Consider the following 22,099-nt stretch of genomic DNA (forward strand, 5'->3'; position numbering starts at 1 on the left):
TATACCAGGTATATAGTAGAAACTGGGGATGGAGAATCGATTCCCCGATTCCACATAATTAACTAACTTGCGCTATCATATATAAAAACACTCAGCAAGCGTCTTGTTTGTGCACTAAGTCAGTCATTGTTGACTGACACTTTAACCGAAAATTACGTCGACTAATTTGCAGCTAATTTGCATGACCTGTGCATAATGAGTGACCTCGGCAAATATTTAATACGTCTTTGTTTATGTTACGTCGCAGTTTCCGCTGCTGGTCAAATAGGTGAGGTGATCAATTTATATGGAATAAGAACAGCCAGGCTTTCAAGACGATTTCAAAAGAAACAAGTGAGTCGCCGATAATTCACCAATATGATGTACTTGTAAAACGTAAATGCGTTGTCTAATAAACGATATACATTTTCGTGCGATGCCAGGAATGCAAGTATCCTAGCTTTATAAATAACCATATACCATTATACCCGAAAATGCGAGCTAGTACGAAACATCTACTGTTTATACGGTCGCCAAATGTCTAGCAAAAACACGAATCCGTTCAACCTATGCATGTGGACAAATCGAGAATACAATCAGTCTAGAGTATGGTTCTTTCTTGATATCTGCATGGGAGTTGCTCTTGCATGTAATGTAGTAATGACACAGAGCGCCCGACTGTGAAATACAGGTATAAACACATATGGTTTTGAAGTGTGATAAAAATCTCCCAAACCGGTATTGCCCTTGGACTTTTTACTCAATATTAAGAGTACTCAAATTCAGTAAAGTCAAAATATCATTATAATCGAGACATGCGCATGTCGGCAAATTCGTTCGATAAACATCATTACCTAAGTCTAAGGCTCATCACACCGGAGGCAGTATTACACACACTAGCCGAAAATCCCCACAGCTTGTTGACAATGTTGTATTTCTTCGTGTAAGCAGAAGAATTTTGGTTAAAACCTTGTTGCCTCAACACAGACAACACTAATAATACTTCCTACAACCACGGCTATGACGTACGTGGGTTTACAACGAAGCCTAGAGCTTCAATACTTAATCGCATTGCCTTGTATTTAATTGAGTGCATTAAATATGGCGATTTATGACAAATTACCGGTTTACATACATTCAGCAGTGAAGATGTTACTGCTGAATGTATGAAAACCGGTAATTTGTATGTAATTTGATGTTAATTTGATAAACGGTAATTTGATGTTATTGCTGAATGTATATGAAAACCGGACATAGCAATATTCTGTCACATCAACCACCTTGACATCAGCGGTCGTGACTACACGACGCCGCCGCTGAAATTCTCCTTTAGATATTAAAATGCTATAGCAAAGTTGTTGTTGTATATTAATCGTACCGATTTAGCGAGTATAAGGCGTTAAGGACAATTCTATATAGAGCCTAATTCGAGGTAGGGCTCGCTGGGTCCTGAAATGCAGCCGTTCTAGGCAAGACGTAAAAAAACACGTTTTCCCGTTGTAGACAGAACGAATACGACTTCTAAAACCCATCATGGATCTTTAAATATTCATTTCTTTTCAATGACCCATTATACTGATAGCCGTCGTCGTCGCGTTCGCGTCCTACATGCTTAAGGTCGCTAATACCCTGTGTATTCTGTGTACCAGGTTACCCTAACATCTTGGCATGTGACATTTTTCGACGACAAACGTCGGTCAGTAGCAGACGGAAATATTTTCACTAATATTTTTCTCACTCCACTGTTTACATTCTCCTTTGACTTCTGTGGCGTAGCCAGCTGACGATATTGCCCGCTATGTAAATTTCGAGTTATTATATTCTATTCATTTCTTTAGAAATTTATTGTTTTCACAGTAAATGAACACCAAAATATTAGCATAGCGGAACAAATCGTCAGGCTGGCTACGCGACTGTTTGACCCTGGTCCATACTCCTTTGACTCCTTGATAAACTCAAATAAATTTTTACAGCAAGCAATCGCTGCACTGATGACTGTATTTTTCGCGCAAGCTAAATTTCCCTTTGTCGTTTTTTTTAAACAAATGGAGAGTTTGAAAAAGTGAAGCAAAAAGAGTATAATTTTCAGACTATCATTGAAAATTTTATTCTAAAAGATCTCAACGAAACGATTTTATCATGCTAATATTACTGAAACAAAAACTCGTCCATGCAGCGAGTCTGATTTCGGCAAAATTTTCAACAATCACTTGTACTAATAATTCCAAATTTGAACCATGCTCACGTGGAAAAACTCCAGGGTACCAGGTACGGAATCTCACTGATTTAAGGGAACTTTCGTTTATGCATTCTGTATAGACAGTAGAGTAGGTTGTACTGGGCACATGATTCTAATTTAGGGATTCCAAGAGGATTAATTCCTATATTCATCCCTGACCGACGCTACCTGTGTTCTATTCCTTAGTAAAACCAATTCTACTACCAAAAGGCAAACAGGATTTCTATTTCCATTGCTTCAGTCCAGATATCAATACAGTGACAGTGAACGCTCGTGATTCTACATGGAAATGTCCGAGGAACCAGTAGTTACAGTGCACGTTGAAGTTAATGGTGTGAAGTATCTTATTTCAAACACAAGTTCAACGACATCGTTTAATGAATGGCTGAGATCACAACCTGGACTGAAAGGTATAGAACATTTTCAGTCATGTTTTACCGAATATCTTAATCCGTCAAATTTTAATGTACATAAGTTTCAACTTAAGTTTTGATATCGCTAAACTAATTTTTCTCGAACATAGTGTCATCACAACTTAAATTGACTTTCAGTATCAACTACCGTAGGCATTGCGAGCATAAAAGCGGTTAAAAGGTCTAACGCAAACTCAGCCTCAATTTTTATTCCTCAGGTTTAGGCAGTATTTTCATCACAGCGATCATGTGTGTGTTTAATATCATCTTCTAGGAACGAAGGTTACATGCCAAGAAGGTGGGTGTGGCGCCTGTGTTGTGGTGTTGACAAAACAAGATCTAGCCACGAAAAAGGACAAAGTGATGGCCGTCAACAGCGTAAGATGCATTTTTTAGAAAATAAATTTCGCTTCTTTCCTCGGCAATGTTATATGTTTACGACTAGAAAGATTTAAATCCGCTCCCGACTATTTGTTGAGAAACTAAAATCATTATCAGAATAAGGTTTAATTTAAGGTTGTGTATGAATCGTCGATATAAAATAAGCATCGATTACGAAATATACACTCATCAATATTAGGACTAACTCTTCCCTAGTGAACAAACTTCCCCATACATTACTAGAAGATGTACATTTTGGGGGAAAGTCCCTACCTTAACACAATGGAAAAGCCGCTGACAAGGTCCTCTGCATGCTCAGAGTTTAACATGCTAAGAATTGAATCCTATCTATTGCTTTTCGTAGCACGATTTTTTCTTATATTTCATCAAATTGCCTGCTGATGAAGGTCTTTAGTGACATATATTTCGTTAATTTTACAGTGTCTTCTTCCTCTCTTCGCTGTGGATGGATGTAAGATTACAACGACTGAAGGATTGGGGAGGTAAATTTTCACTCCTTGAATTTGGCTATTCTTTGGAGTCCGAAATGTGCTTTCCTTTTTTCCTGTAACAGACTGAAGTCAATAGTAACACCAGCAAAACGTCTCTCAATTTAGCAACAAGAACGGCGGAAGTAGGGGGAAGGGGGCTAATATTTATATATTCACCTTCAGCATTGTTAGTTCTTTTTGAAATTGATGTTCATACGGCCTGCTAACATGAATATATGAATATTTCCACATCACTTAAAGCTCTTCCGCCGTTCTTGAGCAATATTTATCACTTTCATACTATATATATGTTCAAGGCAGATAAATATATCACAGTTTATAGCAAGAAATCCCACTACGTTCGTCGTATTTCAAGTATTTCGGCGTTTGCAATACCCAACTTACATGAAAAAAGTGAACCAATATTTCTGATTCCTTTTACTCTTTCAACAGCAGCCGCTCTGGTTTAATCCTATTCAAGAACGTATTGCGCAATATAATGGCAGTCAGTGTGGTTTTTGCACTCCGGGAATGGTAATGAATATGTACGGGTAAGAATACAAGACGAGAAGGAAAAAATTGCTATAATTATTTTTTGCAGGCAAAAACTACGTAACCTACCGACCTAAACATCAACCAACCCACTACCAAGATAGTAGCTATAGGTACCTACAGTGCCTACCACCCCCTCGCATGATTGCACCCTGTAATCAATCTTTATTGGTGCCCATGATGCACCACACTTTAATTACTAATTAAGCCCATCGTAAGCAAAAGAATAATGTGATATTTCAGTCCACCATTGTTCCTATTAATATTAAGATTTGAAATTTGACACGTCCGAGACATTTATTCGACTGGCTCCTACAAACCGCGAGAGTTTTACGACCCATTTGAAATATGAAACAAAATTCTAAACCACAGTCGGTTGCGGTATATGTTTGTTAGTGTTTGAATTAATGTATATTAATATCCACCTGAAATGGCAAAAGGCTGCAAATAGGAATGTCATATGCAACTAATGCACGAGTAGTTTTATGACAACATAGTATAGTCATATCCATAATATGTCCCCCAAACATATGGAGGAAAATGGTGGATCGTTAGGTTGGTGACTGTTTTTCACTCTCGCATTAGTTCCTTTTTGTGCCAACTCCTGAGTTACAATTAATGAACCCTTCTTCATTTTCGTTTGTTTTCTAAAAGATTACTCTCGGGAAATGCTCAACCGACTAAACAAGATATTGAAGATGGTTTTGATGGCAACTTATGTCGTTGTACAGGTAAAAGACATTTTGAAGCTTTAAAACGATGCTTTAGTGCGAGTTTAAACCGCTATTATGAAAAAATGAAAGAAAAAACTTAATGGCATGACGTTTCCACCCAACCTGTTTATCTCGGCACTGTCACACAGATAGGGAAATAGAATATGGCAATTTCAAACTCGAAGGATGACCTCGATAATTTTATCCTAAAACGCGGGGGCAAGGAGGGAGGGCAGGTCACGCTGCAGCTATTCCTCTCCCCAATTATCTTTGTGGAAAATGGCGGCGTCATCTCTTGCACATGGAATAAAATGTTAAATTGCTATTTGAAGTTTGATGCATGTTTTCGTTAAGGTGTATGTATCTAGTATGCACTCCTACAACATACACTTTTCCTAACTATTGAAACACAACATGGTTTATCCTAATTTATTATTAATGTTTAGGTTTCCGTCCCATACTTGATGCGATGAAATCGTTTGCGAAAGATGAAAATCCCATTGATATTGAGGTATATAATATGCGGTCAAACCATGAGCTTTTTTCATGTCTTTCCCACTTTTTTTGCCCTTAGCCAACTTTCACACACCAAGGTTCTGTACCCCCACAAAGCTATAATCAGGGGGTGTGGGGGAGGAGCCGCACTATCCTTAGTTTTAGATAGTCTCTCAGTTGGCGCAAAATTGTACAATCTATCCCACTATTAAATAGTTCCACCTCTGGGTGGTTCATGCATTTTACCATACCTCTTGGTGGTTCCTGCATAGTAACCTTCCGCTGGGTGGTTCCTATATACTACCATACCTCTGGGTGGTTCTATTATTACCATACCTCTTGGTGGTTCCTGCATAGTAACCTTCCGCTGGGTGGTTCCTATATACTACCATACCTCTGGGTGGTTCCTGTATATTACCATACCTCTTGGTGGTTCCTGCGTAGTAACATACCGCTGGGTGGTTCCTATATACTACCATACCACTGGGTGGTTCCTGCGTATTACCATACCTCTTGGTGGTTCCTGAATAATAACATACCTCTGGGTGGTTCCTATATACTACCATACCACTGGGTGGTTCCTGCATATTACCATACCTCTTGGTGGTTCCTGCGTAGTAACATACCGCTGGGTGGTTCCTATATACTACCATACCTCTGGGTGTTCCTGCATACTACCATACCTCTGGGTGGTCCTTCATACTACCATACCTCTGGGTGGTCCTTCATACTACCATACCTCTGGGTGGTCCTTCATACTACCATACTTCTGGGTGGTCCTTCATACTACCATACCTCTGGGTGGTTCCTACATACCTGCAGCTCTTTCGCAACTGTATCCATGAGGGTAAAAAAATCATTATGTAATACGTTTCGAACTATTTCCAGGACCTTCGCAGATGTCAAAGAAAATGCTGTGATGAGATTAAAACATGTCAAGGTTGTTTCTTCAGTGAAGGAGAAATATCTGCACGCCCGTTATGGTTTAAACCTACATCTTTAAAGGATCTCTATACGATACTGGATTCACATCACTCTGAGGCCATCAGATTGGTCGCTGGTAACACTGGAAAAGGTAGTTCTTGCGAAAAATTTTTTTTCTATAACTTCTCATAATAATGCAACCTAAAACGTCCTAACTGATTGACACTTGACGAAATTGATTGTTTCACAGTCAATGAACACTATAGTATTTGCATAGTGGGACTAAATCGTCAGGCTGGCTACACTATGTTTTTCCGTCAAAATTGGGTTTGGTAGTATCACTAGTATGAACTTGACTCGATAGATACGACTTGAGCTGTAATTATAATTACTTGTGATTTATTCTATCGTTGCACAAGAAACTGAAGTACTGCATATATATTTCAGGTGTTTACAAAAACGATGGTAATTATGATGTTTTCATTAATATTGCTGATGTTCCTGAACTAAATACCGTACAGGTAATATAGTTTGTTTCCGTAGTTTGTGTTACGTGACTTAACTTAAACAAGATTTGCTGCTTCACATGCATGCACACTGATCTCATCCAACTTAAACTTCATAATCCCAGTAACTTAATCCCTCTATTAATCTCAGTAATCCTAACTCTACAATTCCAATGTACCGCATTATCCTCGGCAATCTGAGCTTGACAAACTCAAATCTGCAAATTCAGGTAACTGAGACAGCTTTGCAACTTGGTGCAGCACTCTCTCTAAACAAAATGATTGGAGAGCTGAGAGCCAATTCTTCCAAATCCAAGTCATTTGAAACTCTTGCAACTCATATCAAAAAGGTAAAGTAAATGTGGCAAAATATACATTTCCTCTTATGAAATTATGAACAATAAAGCAGTTAGTTCTGTTAACCAATAATGGTAAATATATTTCTTTTTTAACATATTGGCTGAAACAAGTTTTGCTCGAATGCCTTGCTTGTTACTATAGTTAAAACTCGATCAGCTTCTTCACTCCTCGTGAATATCGTTAATACGATTTTCCTAGAGCTTCGCGTTCATTCATATTTTGCATCATTCCACTTTTGTTGTATAAGATTTAAGTTATTCATTGAGTTTGTTGTTTTGTTGCGAATGTTACCCATGGTCACACAGGGTGTTTCATGATATCACATGAGACAATAGCTCGTGTAATTGGGGAACAGGCGAAAATGGAAAATATTTACTATTTCATGTAATTTTGATGAACTGGCGTAAAAAGTGAAATATTTATCCCACCTGTTGTTTACACCTTGCAACAACCTCTCCAAATCAAGGTCTTTCCCGAAAAAACCCTTAACAATATGTTTTAACATTGTTCACAATTGCACACACGTTTAAATCTCTCCCTGCAACATCTCTCACCGTATTACCGCACCTTAAGACTATAGAGTTGATATAAAAACGTCGACTGCGGTTGTTAGACTACACTGACTTTCGAGCAACCAGCCACTGCCACAGTGTAACTAGGGTACTGTTCCATGTACTTACTTACCACCTAAGCATGAAGCTGTTAATTAATAATATACACCTTGTAATTTTTTTCATTTTTTTTTAGATTGCCAACGTCCCAGTCAGAAATGTAAGTATTAACAAAAATATCACGATTTATTAAAAATACTTCTTCAGCATGCTAACTAGAATAGCATGTGGGGGGGGGGGTGAGGATGTGGGGCATGCAAGGGGGACAACATTCTCTATGTTAACTAGGATAGCATGTGGCGGCGAGGGGTGCGGGATATGCAGGGGGGTCAACATTCCCTGTGTTAACTTGGTTAACCAGTAGTAGCGAAGGGTGCGGGGCATGCAGGGCGGACAACGTTCCCTTATAATTTCCAGAATCGGTTTCAGTTTTGTACAAATTCAACGAGATTAGAACATCAGATTTATTCCAGACTTCCGCAGAATACGCCCAATCAAACAAATTTAAGTAATATACAGCAAAATTTAATGCATTAATTTTGTTACCATTTAGCAGAATGATATTGGACTAATAATTCCAATTTTCCCTTCTATCTTAAATAGGTTGGCTGCTGGGCTGGAAATCTGATGATGATTCACAAGCATCGTGATTTTCCGTCAGATATGTTTATAATAATGTGCGCTGTTGGAGCCACTGTTGTTATTGGTAAAGACTAAAGACTCATTTCTTCTTCAAAACACACTTTTTACAACAATTTTCTATTTTAGGTAAAGTTGATGGATCAACACAGTCCTATGGTTTGGAAGATTTTCTAAATGTTGACATGCGGAACAAGGTAAGCGTTTTCCCGTCCAGGCCAAATACAATCTGCCCCAATAATTTTTCATTAACATCGTCATTGTTGTAATATAATTTTCTCCAGGTGCTCCTCAGAATCGATATTCCGTTTACTGCCAGTGATGAATTTGTAAGCACCTTTAAAATCATGCCACGACACCAGGTAAGAAAAGCGCTTGTTAATTTTTCAGAACACGAGATTTTATTCTCCGTATTTACTTGTTTCCCCCAGCGCCGACGGACGAAACTTACTTCTAGGTCAATATTTATTATTTTATGTATTTGAATCCCTCCCACCCAAAAAAATATGTTTCCACAAATGTTTTAACACAGCCGGGGTTTCGTAATCATATATTCGTCTGGTTTATACCACATTTGATGCGACGTTGTTAGACGAGCTTGCCACGCAGCTCTTGGTTACATTGTCGTTTAATTCCTACATTAGAATGCGCATGCGTACGTCAATGCTGGATTCAAGGCTACGATGGACTCAACCTATACGATAAAAGGAATTCCAAGTTTAATGTTTGGTGGTGTGAAGCTTTCTCCGGTAGGTATGATGAATGTTGTATGAGATCGTGAGATCAGTTGTGTGAAATCGCCATTGCATCACACCCACACTTCATACGTATGTTTCTCGTCCTGTCGCACCTCAATTTCGAGTTTTCAGCACTTTTAATCTATGACGTGACATAAAACGAATAAACTTCTGACCGTTAAGAAAAACCGAGAAGACGATATGACTTTCTCAGCGAACATGAAGCGAAATTTTGTTTATTACATAGGTTAATAAAAAAATCATTTCGATCATCGAACATCCGAAATCCGGCGTAATTTTTTAAGGCTTATAATGTAATATGTAATTATAATTGCACCGAATATTAAATCATTGTAAATTAGACAACAAAAACTTCCCGACACCTCTGCCTAAAGGCCTGCGTTGTAATCCTTTGCATGAGTACCAGCCAAAAATATATTTAATGGTGGATGCACAGACTATTGTACAGTCAAAAGCTCGAGAATATATTAAAAAAAGTTCATTTTCGGAGTTTTGTGTTCATTAAACTTTTACTACATTTTTGTCATAAAATGCTGTTTAAAATTTTCTTTAGTTTCGGGCAAGCGGTACACAGCAGTATCTTTCAGGAAAGAATATTCTCGACTCTGAAACATTAAAAGGTAAGAATTTCAAAAACACGTTGTGAAAACTTTGCGAATCTCCAAATATCCCTCGCTTCTGATATGTATAATTATTTAATTATTCAATTAATTTATTTATAAATCCCCATACAATATATATGGGGATTTATAGGGTTAGGGTTAGCGTTAGGGTCAGAGTTGGACAAAATGTATGGGACAAATTTATAATTCACCCGTGCCATCTCTCCGTTGAAAACAGGAAAGCACGACGTGCAAGTTAATAATCTTGACTACACCAACACTGACTTAATCCTTTTAATTTGGTACAGACATCATTCCCAAGTGTTTTAAATTTGGTTCAAATTCTTGATGTTCAATAACTATCTTAGTGCTACTCTACCTTTAGTCTACCTTAGTCTTTAATCCTAGTCTACCTTTAGTCTCTATATATCACCACAAATATATTGTAAATTCATTTACGTTCCCAGTTCACTTTCTAATATCAACAATATAGGTTGTATGAATGCATTGGGTAAAGAAATTATACCAGAGTCAACACCACTCACTGCAAGTGCAGAATATCGCAAAAGTTTGGCTCTTTCTTTGTTTTATAAGGTAAGACGACTTATGCTATGCAGTCACTGTGTCTCAGTAGCTTAGCCAGCCTGATGGTTTTTTCCCTTATGCTAAGATTTTAGTGTTTATTAAGCTCGGTTTACACTATGAATTCGGTATAGTGTAATCAGCCAAGCGGGATCTTAAGCGGCGCCAAATCGTCAGAACGGCTACGCGACTGCTTAGTTCTCTCATATTTGGGCTACCGTGTGAGGAAACATGATTTTAAAACTCCAGTTACGTCGGACTAAATAAAAACTAACCTTTTTGGATCAAGAATCTAATTGTTGAAACACAATAGATCTTGTTTATTTTATAATAATTCTGTTTTTCTTTTTATTAGTTTTATCTTAGTCTTCTTGGTGATAAAGCAAGTTCCAGAGTGATTTCTGCTGCTGTTCCGTATGTAAGACCGATATCTTCAGGACAACAAAGTTTTGATACAACTCCAAGTGAATTTCCTTTGACGCAGCCCATGACGAAAACCACTGCAAAATTACAGGTAATTGCAATTTGATTGTTTTAACTTTGCGAGTACGAAGTATCCTACTGTTATACTTTAGCATGTATATAATTAACCAGGTTTCGGCATGTTTTTGATGCCATATGCATGCATGAAATTTTTTATCTTTCGCGACCTTCGCTTAATTACGCCCAGATTGTGTCGAAATCGCCACGTACCGCCGTTACTGCACACGACGAATGCCTCATTTTCATCCACAATTACATTTCAATAAACTGATTTATCAAACCGGAAGTGAAAAACCGTGGGAACGTTTATCTTGTTTGTGAATCAAATAGCAAATGTTTAAAATTATATTTAAAAGTCTTATACAGGCAAACTTTATTGTACCATGCATTCGAGGTTTTTTCAAAAAATCAGCAGCGCCAGGGTCGAGTATGAGGCTGGCATTTGCGTCGAGAGTCAGTACGTACCTATATGAACAAGCTTTATGATAACAATAAAATACAATGAACTATAGAAATTGATTTCCAAAAGAACGAATCATAAACACTGTTCACTATTGTTACAAAAGGCCAATCACAAAACTCGTTCACATTAGGTAGATACTTATTGGCGTCGAAGTGGCTCCCTTGCGTTAAGATTTAGTTGAGATTTATTTTAAAAGTACTAAAAATTGCCTTTTATTACGCCAAATTACCTATACTGTCCCCAAGCAACAATCAACCAAACAAACAAGACACAATCCCTCCCCCCTCAGGCACGTGGAAGGTATGTAACACGCTATCTTGCTCACGTGGCTATCAACCAATCAAATGAATAAATATAAGTATCCTTAACTGCATGGGGCTTCAGCTTTCCTACGTTAAACGTGGGATAATCACTAGCGTTGCCCTTCCCAAATAATAATTTTAAAGAAAGGTTTTATATTTTGACCACGCCACTGCTATGAATTATTTCCGGTGTGGACATGTCAGTTGGAATTTTCTATATTCTTTTTCATTAAGATAAAAAAAATAACTTGCATTGTCATTTAAGGGTGAAGTTTTAATTGACGGAAATTGTGCAAAAAAATGTGCAACTTTATAGATCTTATTGTGCGGTTTCGCTACACAATGTAAGTCTGGTCGGTCGCCAGGTGTGAAATCTCTTTCTGTAAAATATTCTTTTTCCTTTCTTATATTTCATCATTCTTATTATTTTCGAAGATGCCCAAACACTATCTGTTAGTATTAATGAATTTCTATATTTATATTATGCATGTATCTATATGTTTTGTTAAAGAAATGAGTAGGAGTAAGGGATGACGTACGATTGCTTTTAACAGTTTCACCCACGTTCAATTAATATTTTGTTTGCGTTGGCGAAGTCATTTATAAAGATAATTTCGTAAAACCCAGGAATTGAAAGCTAGAGTTGACGACAATCAAGGAAAATATTCGCGCGTAAAGAGGCGAGGTGATTCTTGAACTGTTGCCATTAAACAATTTCCTCGTTTCTGATTGGCTAAAAAGATTTTTATTGATAATTTTGTTTACTATGAAGTGTTAGAAAAAAAACTCATGTGTAATATTTTCCCTAAAATTCTGCAGTACAAATAAGGAAGATCAACACGCCTAAGCAACATGATATATTTGTTGAAATGAATAAATGATGAATACTTGTAGCTAATTGAAAATTTTCATAAATATTTGTCACGAAATTCGTGTCAAAAAAAAGAATGCCAGTTAATATCAACGTATTGCGGTATTTATGTTTGGCGAAATTAATATTCACACAATTAATACTGCTTTATTTCACATGCATTAATGTTATTGAGCGATATCTGCTGAGTGTTTACATGCAGCTAGTTTTTTTTAATTGAATTTTCACCGCATGAAAAAGAATGTGTTTTTAAATATAGAAAACAAATTATTCTTTTTATAATGCTCCACGAAAATATAGCAAAACATGGCGATTTTAATTGAACCACTGCAAAGATTAAAAACTCACAGTGCAACCATGGACGGCCACTGGTGTGATGAAACAACGTTCCCAGTTGGCCTGTGGCGTGCGGAAGTCTTATATTTTTCACTTTTTCACGGGGAAAAGGCTATATATATATGTGGATTTGCGTTTGATTTTCGTCTAAAAACAATCACCAAGTATTTGAAAGACTGTTCATCGTTAAAAAGTAAGTGTATGTGATCAGCTTTTTTTTGTATCAGTGAATAATTATTATACTGTTCCTAATTCCTATAAGTTCAAAATGTAGGCTACATATATATATTAATAATTATGCATGCGATTAGGTAAAATTACAGCGATCTGCAAAGTTCGATTTCTGCATATCCATCTTCGATCGATTTATGCATTTTTTTTTTTAATTTTGTTTCTAATCACAAACGTATTACTATTGGAAATAATTTATCGCTTTATAAAAGAAGGAAAAGTCATTAGGAAGCTACATACTTTTTTCATCATTCTAAATTAGGAGTAAATCATTATATCCAATCTGTTTAAAGTTTAAACAAACATGTTATATACCAAGTATCCCATCTTGCATGCATCCCATCTTTTCTTAAAGCAATTTAAATCTCTTTTTAACTATATTTTATGTATAATATGAAAGTTCTTATAATATTTCAATTCTTATGTGTTTAGTTTCTTTCTGATTGGTCAAAATGTTTTTCAAGTTTCTCGTGATTGGTTGTTTTATCGCCATAAAGATGAGCTACGGTATGCCACTTGAGAAAGATTGTGATCCTGTTTATTTCTGCACTGATAGAATCGATTCGGTTGGAGGAAACAAGATGCAGCAAAAGCCGATTGAATTTGGAAACTCAGTCCCTACCGAAAGAGGAAATTGGAAGAATAAAATCCAAATGGCTTTATTCAGGAAACCAATCACTCAAAACAATAATGATGATCCTATATTTCAAGAATGATCTATGGCTAACTCAGAGTATAAGAAACTTATTAAAGGTCGACCACCGCTTACCAGTAAACAATTTTCCGAAACATAATTGTTAATATATATATGTTATAAGTTAATGCTATATATATACTTGATTTGTTTACGGAATAACTACCAATCTACTTCAGCCACTATACCAAATGAATATCCTTAGGCCATTATTATATTCTGACTTCTTTCATTTATTTCTATTCTCAATAAATGGTTGGCATAACATGACTTATGTGTTGCAGATTTATTTATATAACGTTGAGCAGCAGTTCATGGAGGGGGGGGCAAGGGGGACACTTGCCTAGGGCCCTTGCAGTCGTAAAAGCCGGAAAAACGCAATGATTCAGGTACATTTGGGGAGCGAATGAAAAAACAGTTGTAGCGAGGACACCAGGGGCCGGTTGTATGAAAGCCGGATAGCGCTATATCCACCGGATAGTGATTTTTTCAACCGTTCTAAAAATACTCGAAAAGCGATAAAATTTCATTTTTCGAACCAGCAATTATTAAAGAGGATACTCGATTTAGGAATACTAAGATTTAATCAAAGTTATAGCAAACAACGGGCTATTTTAAAGCGATTGAAAAAATCACTATCCGGTGGATAGCGCTATCCGACTTTCATACAACCGACCCCAGACATTAAGCCGTTCTTTCACTCTTTGTTCAGTAATGCGTTTACCTATATGGACGCCGTCAGTTAACAAGAATATTAAAGTTAAAGTCGATTTATCTTAGTATCGACATCTTTAGAAAACCTTTTACGCTAAGATACCAGAAAAGCGGAATTCATTGTAGCAGCTTTGCAGCTTTATGAAGTAATTACTTTCGATAATAAAGGTTCTTGGAATTAACAAACTGAATATATATCATTGCTGGCCTATTCTATAGTAAATCTACAACAACAAGCATATAAAGAGAATTATCGTTTGGGGTGCAACATATACCATCACTCCCCAACTTCTTCATGCACATTTCAAAAAAAAAAAAATTCTCCGTCATCTAATTCTAACGAGAAGCCCGTTATCTAAATCGATATGCACTATATTAGGATATTTAATTAGTATCTTGCATTTTAAATCTACATTCTAACAGTCAGGCACCATAAATATGACGTAATTGCTGCATGTTGTCGTGGTAACAGTGGTGATTCCATACCGCTGAAATGTGTGAAGAATTTCCGACCGTTATTATATTGGTCAATATATATGTGGTGTATTTTTTCATTAGAAAGAAATCTCTTTGCAAAACATTAAATTTATATCACAATATAATTATACCCAGACATTAAATTCTGGGATTGAATTAAAGTGCCCATGTCATAAAATGCGAATTTTTAGAATTTTAGAATTTTTGTTTGAAATGAGTTAGTAAGTTCTAAATCAAAATTGAAATTGGATTTTTATTTTTCGAGTTATTGCCATCTAAACATTGATTTTAGTGGAATGAAAACTCTGAAAACCGCGCAAATGAGACTGGTACGAAACAAGGTGTTTGACGTCACAAAAGGGAATCGTTCGACGCGACAATTTAGTAACTCTATTGCATGCATGGAGTAATATTAGAAGCTAACCGCGCAAAAAAGTGGTTGTTCTTACTTAACAGACAATTCTGTATAAAGTGACTCATATATTATCAAAATGTGTCGTGAAATGTCTTTAATAATTCTACGCTCCTGGCAACAGTCGTGCATTGTAAATACGCCATGAGTCATGACCAATTGCATGTGCCAATGTGTTGTAAACACGAAAGCAGTGTTTAAGTTAACAGATAAAAGTTTCAGTAAATAACGTCTCAAAAGCTGCGAGTGCGCACATTTTAGTAAAGACAGCTAAAGAATGTTGTCAAAAAAGATGCCATAATAAAAGCGAAATGTTCGGGGTTATATTTATATGCACATAATTTTATATGTTTCTTTTGCGCGAGACGTGTTAGATTTCTCACTTAATATCGATAACTCTCATTGAATTCATTTTTTTAAAAGTGCATGGGAACTCTACTCATACTCTAGCCCAGTTGACTTGTAATGAAAATAAATTAAACCAGAGAATCACACAGACATGCGTGATGTAATTACACATAAACACATTGTAGAAATACCGGCACTCATGAGCAACAGAAAATCCTCAATCATAATAATAGTATTAATGTAATTTGTTGTACATATAGGTGCTGTGTATTTTAAATGTGATTGATTCATTCGTATAGTCACATGAATTTACATAAATGCAATGCATGTTTCCCGCCAGGGAAACAAGTGAAAAATTGTTGCCCGCTTCTTGTCATAACAAAGTGAAGTGTTTTTTTTTAAATTAAAAACCTCTTGGGAAAACAAAACGCACTATTTCCCTCGGGAGCATACATTAGGTGTATAATATATATGTATATGTATATACTTATATACAGAGGCGCCGGAAGCAGTTTAGGGCGGCGGGAGCATAGTTTCAGAAAAGGGCACATTAATTTTACCTTAGCAACCACACGAAGAGCAAACTCTAATTTACAAGTACATGCGAACTTGCAAATCCACGGGAGAACGCATTTTCAATAACATTACCAGTTAGTTTCTATGCGAAAAGTGGGCATCATAATTAAATGTTAAATTTATGACAATTTTATATGGTAGCAAAGGGCACAGGACAGCCCCCACTCAAATGTGATTACAATTTTTTGTAAAATACGATTCACGGCGATTCTAATGATATAAATTCCAATTTTATGACATGGGCACTTTAACTGAATTGTCTTTGTTTTAAAGTAATCAAAGACTCGCTTCAGGAAATACAAGTCCTATTAGATTGTTTGAACGTTATGTGACCCCGTGCAATAATGAGGTTTTTATCAAGACTAGTTAAGTAAAGAATAGTTAGTTAATATTAATCAAATAATTGTGGATTAAATTTATTTATATTGGCTTTCTTTGTGAAAATCCTTTGTGTAAAATCTATTAGATTAAAAGTAGCTGGCATGATGGGAACATTCTGCCGGCCTCTCTGCATGGTCTCCCTTTGTCTTCTTCACCGACACAACATGTCATGTAAAATATTCATTATCATCTCTAAAAATTCGCTCTTGGTGGCCTAATCTTCTACTAGTTTGCTTGACATAGTAAGCCAATATCCTACCTTATTTCAAAAAGATTTCAGGAACTGATATAATAGATAAATTTTAAAAAAGCTCTTGCCTGTTAAATATTAATCGGAACTACATTTCGATCGTTTCCAAGAGTCGATGCTTTTAAGAAAATGGAAACTCGCTTCATAGCATGACCGCGTTAATATATATAATAAATGAGATGATTTGACCAAGGTTGTGGGCTGAACGTTACACGCAACATATCGTTTAATAAAAAGATGTTACGAAATCGGTAAATTTCGCAATTAGAATGGCAAGTTCTTCCTATATACACGCGATGCAACCGAGCGGTAAAAAAGAGATGCTGAAAAAATACGGCGATATTAATTGAAATCTCTGCGTTTCGTGGAAATTCACTTTCCAACGTTTGACGGGCCTGGTGTGATAAAACGTGATGAAAATCCCACCTGGCCTTTGGCGTGCAGAAGCTAGAATGCTATAAATATGCGGAGTTTATCTTTTTGGGACACCATACGCCAAGTGTTTGGAAGCAGATGTGAAAACAAGAAGTAAGTACAGTAGAAAACACGTGTATTCTTTTTTCTATTCTAAACTGTAATATAACTTCACATGAAGTTCTTGTGTTATTTCTATCCATGAAAACATGTCGTTATGCCACTAATGCCCAGGCTGTATGGTCACGATGCAAGCAATACATTTTCAAAGCAGTTTTTGCTCGTAAAAAACGTGGCGTTGTCAAATGAAGCGGTCAGTTTCATTATCGTTTATATATAACTGATTTACGATTTGAAAATTTCCGTTGCTCGATTACATTTTTATACATTTGGCCCCAAAAGGCTGCTTTCCTCTTGAGAGTTTCCATCAATCGAGATTGTTCACTCTAAAAGTTTCAAATATCTTCTTTTAGTTTCAAACATGCTCATTTTTATCATATAGTATTAAATACCTGAACGAATATATGCTTAGATTAAATACTTTTTAATTTTACATTTTTCGGCAAAACATTCTTGTACAATTTATTAATTTTTGCATTTTTTTATTAACGTTTAGCTAATTCTTTACGATTGGTCGAAATGCTTTTGAAGATTCTTCTGATTGGATTTTGCTTCTTTGCCGTGAAGGTAAACTTCGTAATGTCAGTGTCGGGCGACTGTGATCCTCGTTATTTCTGCAAGCGCGGAATAACTTTGGTTGGAGGAAAAGGAATCGAGCCAAGAAAGACTGAATCTGGAAACTCAGTTCTTATTGGAAAACAGGATTATGATTGGAAGAAGAAATTCGACTGGTTTCATCAAGGAAACTATGTATAATAAAAAACTGCATGTAGTTATAATGTATTCCAAAGATAATGTATGTTTAAACCGTAACACTAAAATATAAATTGTTCTGCTGTATAACTCCTATTGCTCACACGTTTTAGCATTGGGTCATAACTTCAAAAGTAAAAAATAAATAAAAGTCAATCGCAAGTTTTTTTATTCTTAGATTTTAAATATCTAAACTTTGAGTCTGCAAAAAGTAATCGCGTGATTGATTAATCTGCAAGACAATATCGCATTTGATTAGCTTGTGTACTCTCATTGGTATGGTGAACCTCTCTAAAATGCTTTTTAAATCCGTTCCACCTGCCACACCTCTTTATCCACGCAAACGGATAAAAAGTATAAAGCGATCCTAAAGCTTTCTTGACAAATCATCTCGCCAGCCAATCACTTGGACGGATTTCGGTTTTCGCGCAAATTAAGTTGCCAACAGTGAAAATAGGCGTAGGTGTAATTTTTGAATTTATTTTTTTGTTTACTCTAAGAAAAGTTATTATAATTACCCGCGAATATCCTTGTTTTGCCACATGGTAATTAATTTTAATTTAGACACAGGAGTTAAGCCGGTTTTCCACTAGCGATATTTTTCGCGCGAATCGACATTTTACTTTTGTTCCAGAGCTCTCAAATGCAACCATCTGGAACAAATTGCTCAAATACAAAGAAATAAAGTCGCTTCGCGCAAAAAATATCGCTAGTGGAAAACCGGCGTTATAGCTAGAGTGTCTCGCTCCCATGAGCCAATGCCTACCTTTCTTTACGTTTAGGAACGAGGCTAAAAGATTTTTGTGAATTTATTCTCAAGAAGGTGTATCGTTTCTATAAATTAATCTGCGTAAATAAATGTTTAGGCTTCAGGCGAGGCTGAATACATAGATGATATACCCAGGCCAGAGGGAGAAATTTATGGAGCATTTGTTACAACGACAAAGGTAATAAGAACACAGGGTCTGTTGAAAAAATCTATGAAGTCTTCAATAAGAGAGATAGCTGTACTTGTGAAAAACTATACGACATGCAGTCCAAACTTTTCAGATATATGTTTTAAACATTTCGGATCATTGGCAGTGCATGTCATGTAAATTAAATTGAATTGGAAAAACGAATTGGGAAATGCCAGGAAAAGATCCAGACAATTCTAATTGAACTTTTTCCTGTATCGTTTGCAGCAAATCAGCGGAACATTTCAGCATGGTACACCGAAATTATGCAGTGCTCTCCCTAATTTTAACATCCTGCTAAAATCATTGTTGTATTCTGTTTTTCAAGGGTAACTGTAAACTATCGAGCGTGGACGTATCTGAAGTTTTGGTAAGAAAATTAATATTGATCGATATTAGTTAAAGTGATGCAATCTTTTATTAGCATTCCCATTTCAGCGACGCTATATGAAGTTAATATCGGTACTGTATGTACTGTTTTCATGATTCGTGCACGACTCGTACAGTAACGGTACTGAAAACAGGAGCAGTCGCCCCCCCTTCTCGGGGGGGGGCATCGCTTTTGTTTCCAGTATTTGCTCTGTGCGGAATCAAGGCGAATAGACCTTCAATTTCAGTTATGATGGTACTAGAAATTCCTTACACAAACAATCTCGCATCAAAGTGACTCTGATAAATCACTACCGTCAGGCATTGTGCGGTAGAGGAAAAGGACTATTATAGCATTTGTACACATTTTTTATTGAAAACATACTTAGACTTACTTGTGGGTCATGTTCAGTTCAAATGGAATAATAATATTATTTACATTGTGAGATATGTAGGATAAAGCATTATACAATAACTACAATGGAACACGCAATTTGATTGGTTAGTAAGTTTACAACGCTTTCCGAAAGTCTCGCAATATCCCGCGTGCAGTATCACGCTATCCTGCTGTCCTACACGAGAAACCATTTAGTGTTCCTTCACTATATAGTTTTGCAGGCTCAACAGCAATAACCAGTCCTTCTTGTTACAGAAAATACCCGGTGTATTAAGATATATTTCTGCAAAAGATATTCCTGGTGAGAATAATTTTGTGCCTGATAGCAAGGAAAAAATATTCTGTGAAGACGATGTCGAATATGCCGGCCAGGCAGTTGGAATGATCATAGCAAGTACGTATGGTCATGCACTGCAGCAGTAACAAGGGCTGCATACGCAACCTTTTCCAGCGAGAGACAACCTCTGTGCCTACCACTTTGACCTACTGTGTTGCCACCACATCGAGAACGTGGAAATTTTCAACTGTGTCATAAAAATAAGGTTGTTTTTTTTCTTCTTTGCGGTCCGAATTCATATTTTAGCGTTTCCTGCAATCTGATTGGTTACGCGAGCGATCCGTATGAGGCCGTACGGACCGCGCGAGATTCAAAAGCACAGAGCCAACGCTAAAATATGAATTCGGACCGCAAGAAAAAAATGTGCAGTTGATAATGAAAAAATTATGTGCAGTTGTAAGTACGAGAAAACAGAAAATATATGGTTATAATCATACGTGTGTATATGTATACTCTAGTGAGCCAAAGCTTGGCCGATGAAGCTGCTGAGAAGGTGAAGATAACGTATACCGACTGCAAGAAACCAATCATATCAATCCAAGACGCAATTGAAGCCTCGTCATTTTTCTCAGATCAAATTGTAAATCAAACCTTTGGCGATATTGATGGTAAGAAATAAATTGTAATTTGTTTTCAAATTGAGTTTGTGGGAGAATATGCATGCAGCATTGATTTCAGAAACGCATTAATATAGAAAATAGGTATTAGTTGTCGCAAGGTGTGGGGTCGAGCGATCATTGACATTAAAAATTGGCGTGTTTTTAGTAAAACTTCGTGTTTTACCAAGGGCTACGCCGTTCTTGAAGTGTTCAGTAATTTTGTTAAATCATAAACGTTCACCAATAAAACTCGTGATATTGAGCAGTGATGCGTGTAAAAGAAAATAAGAAAGCAATAAAGCATTGCTGGTGCATTTAGCAAAACAGTAAATCCAGCTTTGCTCCAACAGCTGGCAATTGCCGGAAGTATTCGTCTAGGACATCAAATAAATTCGACGTCCTTTTCTACTGGATTTCCCCTAATTGCATTTAAACTTTTTAAACTTTCATTGCTGTTTCATGCTTTATGCACGAGATTTATTTTTCACAGGAGCTATGGCGTCATCAACGCATATTATCACTGGGGAAATTTCACTAGGGACACAACATCACATTCACATGGAAACACACGTATGTATTAATTCATTCATCGATATCTTGTTTAAAATCTAAAATTCAGTAGTTCTTAACGTACGTCTGTATTGCTATCGGTTTCACTTTGGTAGATATTTTCGTGTGTACGTACCTTAATTGAAATATTTTTCAAATAGACGTGTCTTTGTATCCCAAGCGAGGAAGAGATGAAGGTCTACGCTGCGACACAATCTACTAAGACCACTCAGATGTCAATAGCTCAGGTTTTGAACATACCAGTGAACAGGTAGGTTACATGCCTACGGCTTTTTATGTTCGTATGTTAGTGACTATTTATATATATATTTGATTTGAGACTCAATATTTGAAAGCAGCAAGCAGCAGGCTATTATGATACGTATAACATGCTTGATTTCCATGATTTCCAATAATCTGAATGCACCATTCACGGATACATCATTTTTACCAATAGGGGCTGTTGATATAAAACTCTTTAACAAAATTTCTGTATAGCTAAATCCTAGTCAAGTCAGAAATACACAACTTCGATAGCCCATTTCTGCCCTTACGTACACTGAGTTAAAGTAACTAGTCTTTTAAACAACTGACCCGTAAGGTACTAAAGTTCATTCAAACTTTAATAAAAAAAAATTAACTTTAATCATTCTAACTTTAATAAAAACAATACCAAAAACAGTCTGCGGCGGCTTGCGCCAGCGGTATTTCGCAAAAAAATAAGATAAAAAGTCTAGAATTTTATCGAGGCGTTATCAGACGTCCTTTTATGGTTCTATAATTAATCTGCTCACCATTCTCTGATAATAAAATCATTTCGCC

The 22,099-nt window shown here is 36.4% G+C and overlaps 1 protein-coding gene across 1 annotated transcript in view; it reads left to right on the forward strand.

The window, feature by feature from the left end:
- Positions 1-246: 246 nt before the first annotated feature.
- The window catches only part of LOC114519687 (xanthine dehydrogenase/oxidase-like), a 33,566-nt gene continuing 11,713 nt past the window's right edge, over positions 247-22,099 (forward strand). The window contains 25 exon segments of the mRNA XM_028539856.1: positions 247-333; positions 2,460-2,628; positions 2,906-3,009; positions 3,454-3,515; positions 3,957-3,970; positions 3,973-4,054; positions 4,710-4,786; positions 5,215-5,279; positions 6,152-6,338; positions 6,635-6,708; positions 6,924-7,043; positions 7,801-7,824; positions 8,268-8,370; positions 8,433-8,500; positions 8,588-8,665; positions 8,948-9,052; positions 9,615-9,681; positions 10,157-10,257; positions 10,601-10,759; positions 18,937-19,017; positions 19,355-19,396; positions 20,048-20,186; positions 20,588-20,737; positions 21,219-21,298; positions 21,439-21,548. Coding sequence (XP_028395657.1) covers positions 2,502-2,628; positions 2,906-3,009; positions 3,454-3,515; positions 3,957-3,970; positions 3,973-4,054; positions 4,710-4,786; positions 5,215-5,279; positions 6,152-6,338; positions 6,635-6,708; positions 6,924-7,043; positions 7,801-7,824; positions 8,268-8,370; positions 8,433-8,500; positions 8,588-8,665; positions 8,948-9,052; positions 9,615-9,681; positions 10,157-10,257; positions 10,601-10,759; positions 18,937-19,017; positions 19,355-19,396; positions 20,048-20,186; positions 20,588-20,737; positions 21,219-21,298; positions 21,439-21,548 — 2,219 coding nt within the window. The 5' untranslated portion in view covers positions 247-333; positions 2,460-2,501.

The sequence above is a fragment of the Dendronephthya gigantea genome, unplaced genomic scaffold (assembly GCF_004324835.1).
Source record: "Dendronephthya gigantea isolate DGI-Jeju-01 unplaced genomic scaffold, DenGig_1.0 000014F, whole genome shotgun sequence".
Classification (NCBI taxonomy): domain Eukaryota; kingdom Metazoa; phylum Cnidaria; class Anthozoa; order Malacalcyonacea; family Nephtheidae; genus Dendronephthya; species Dendronephthya gigantea.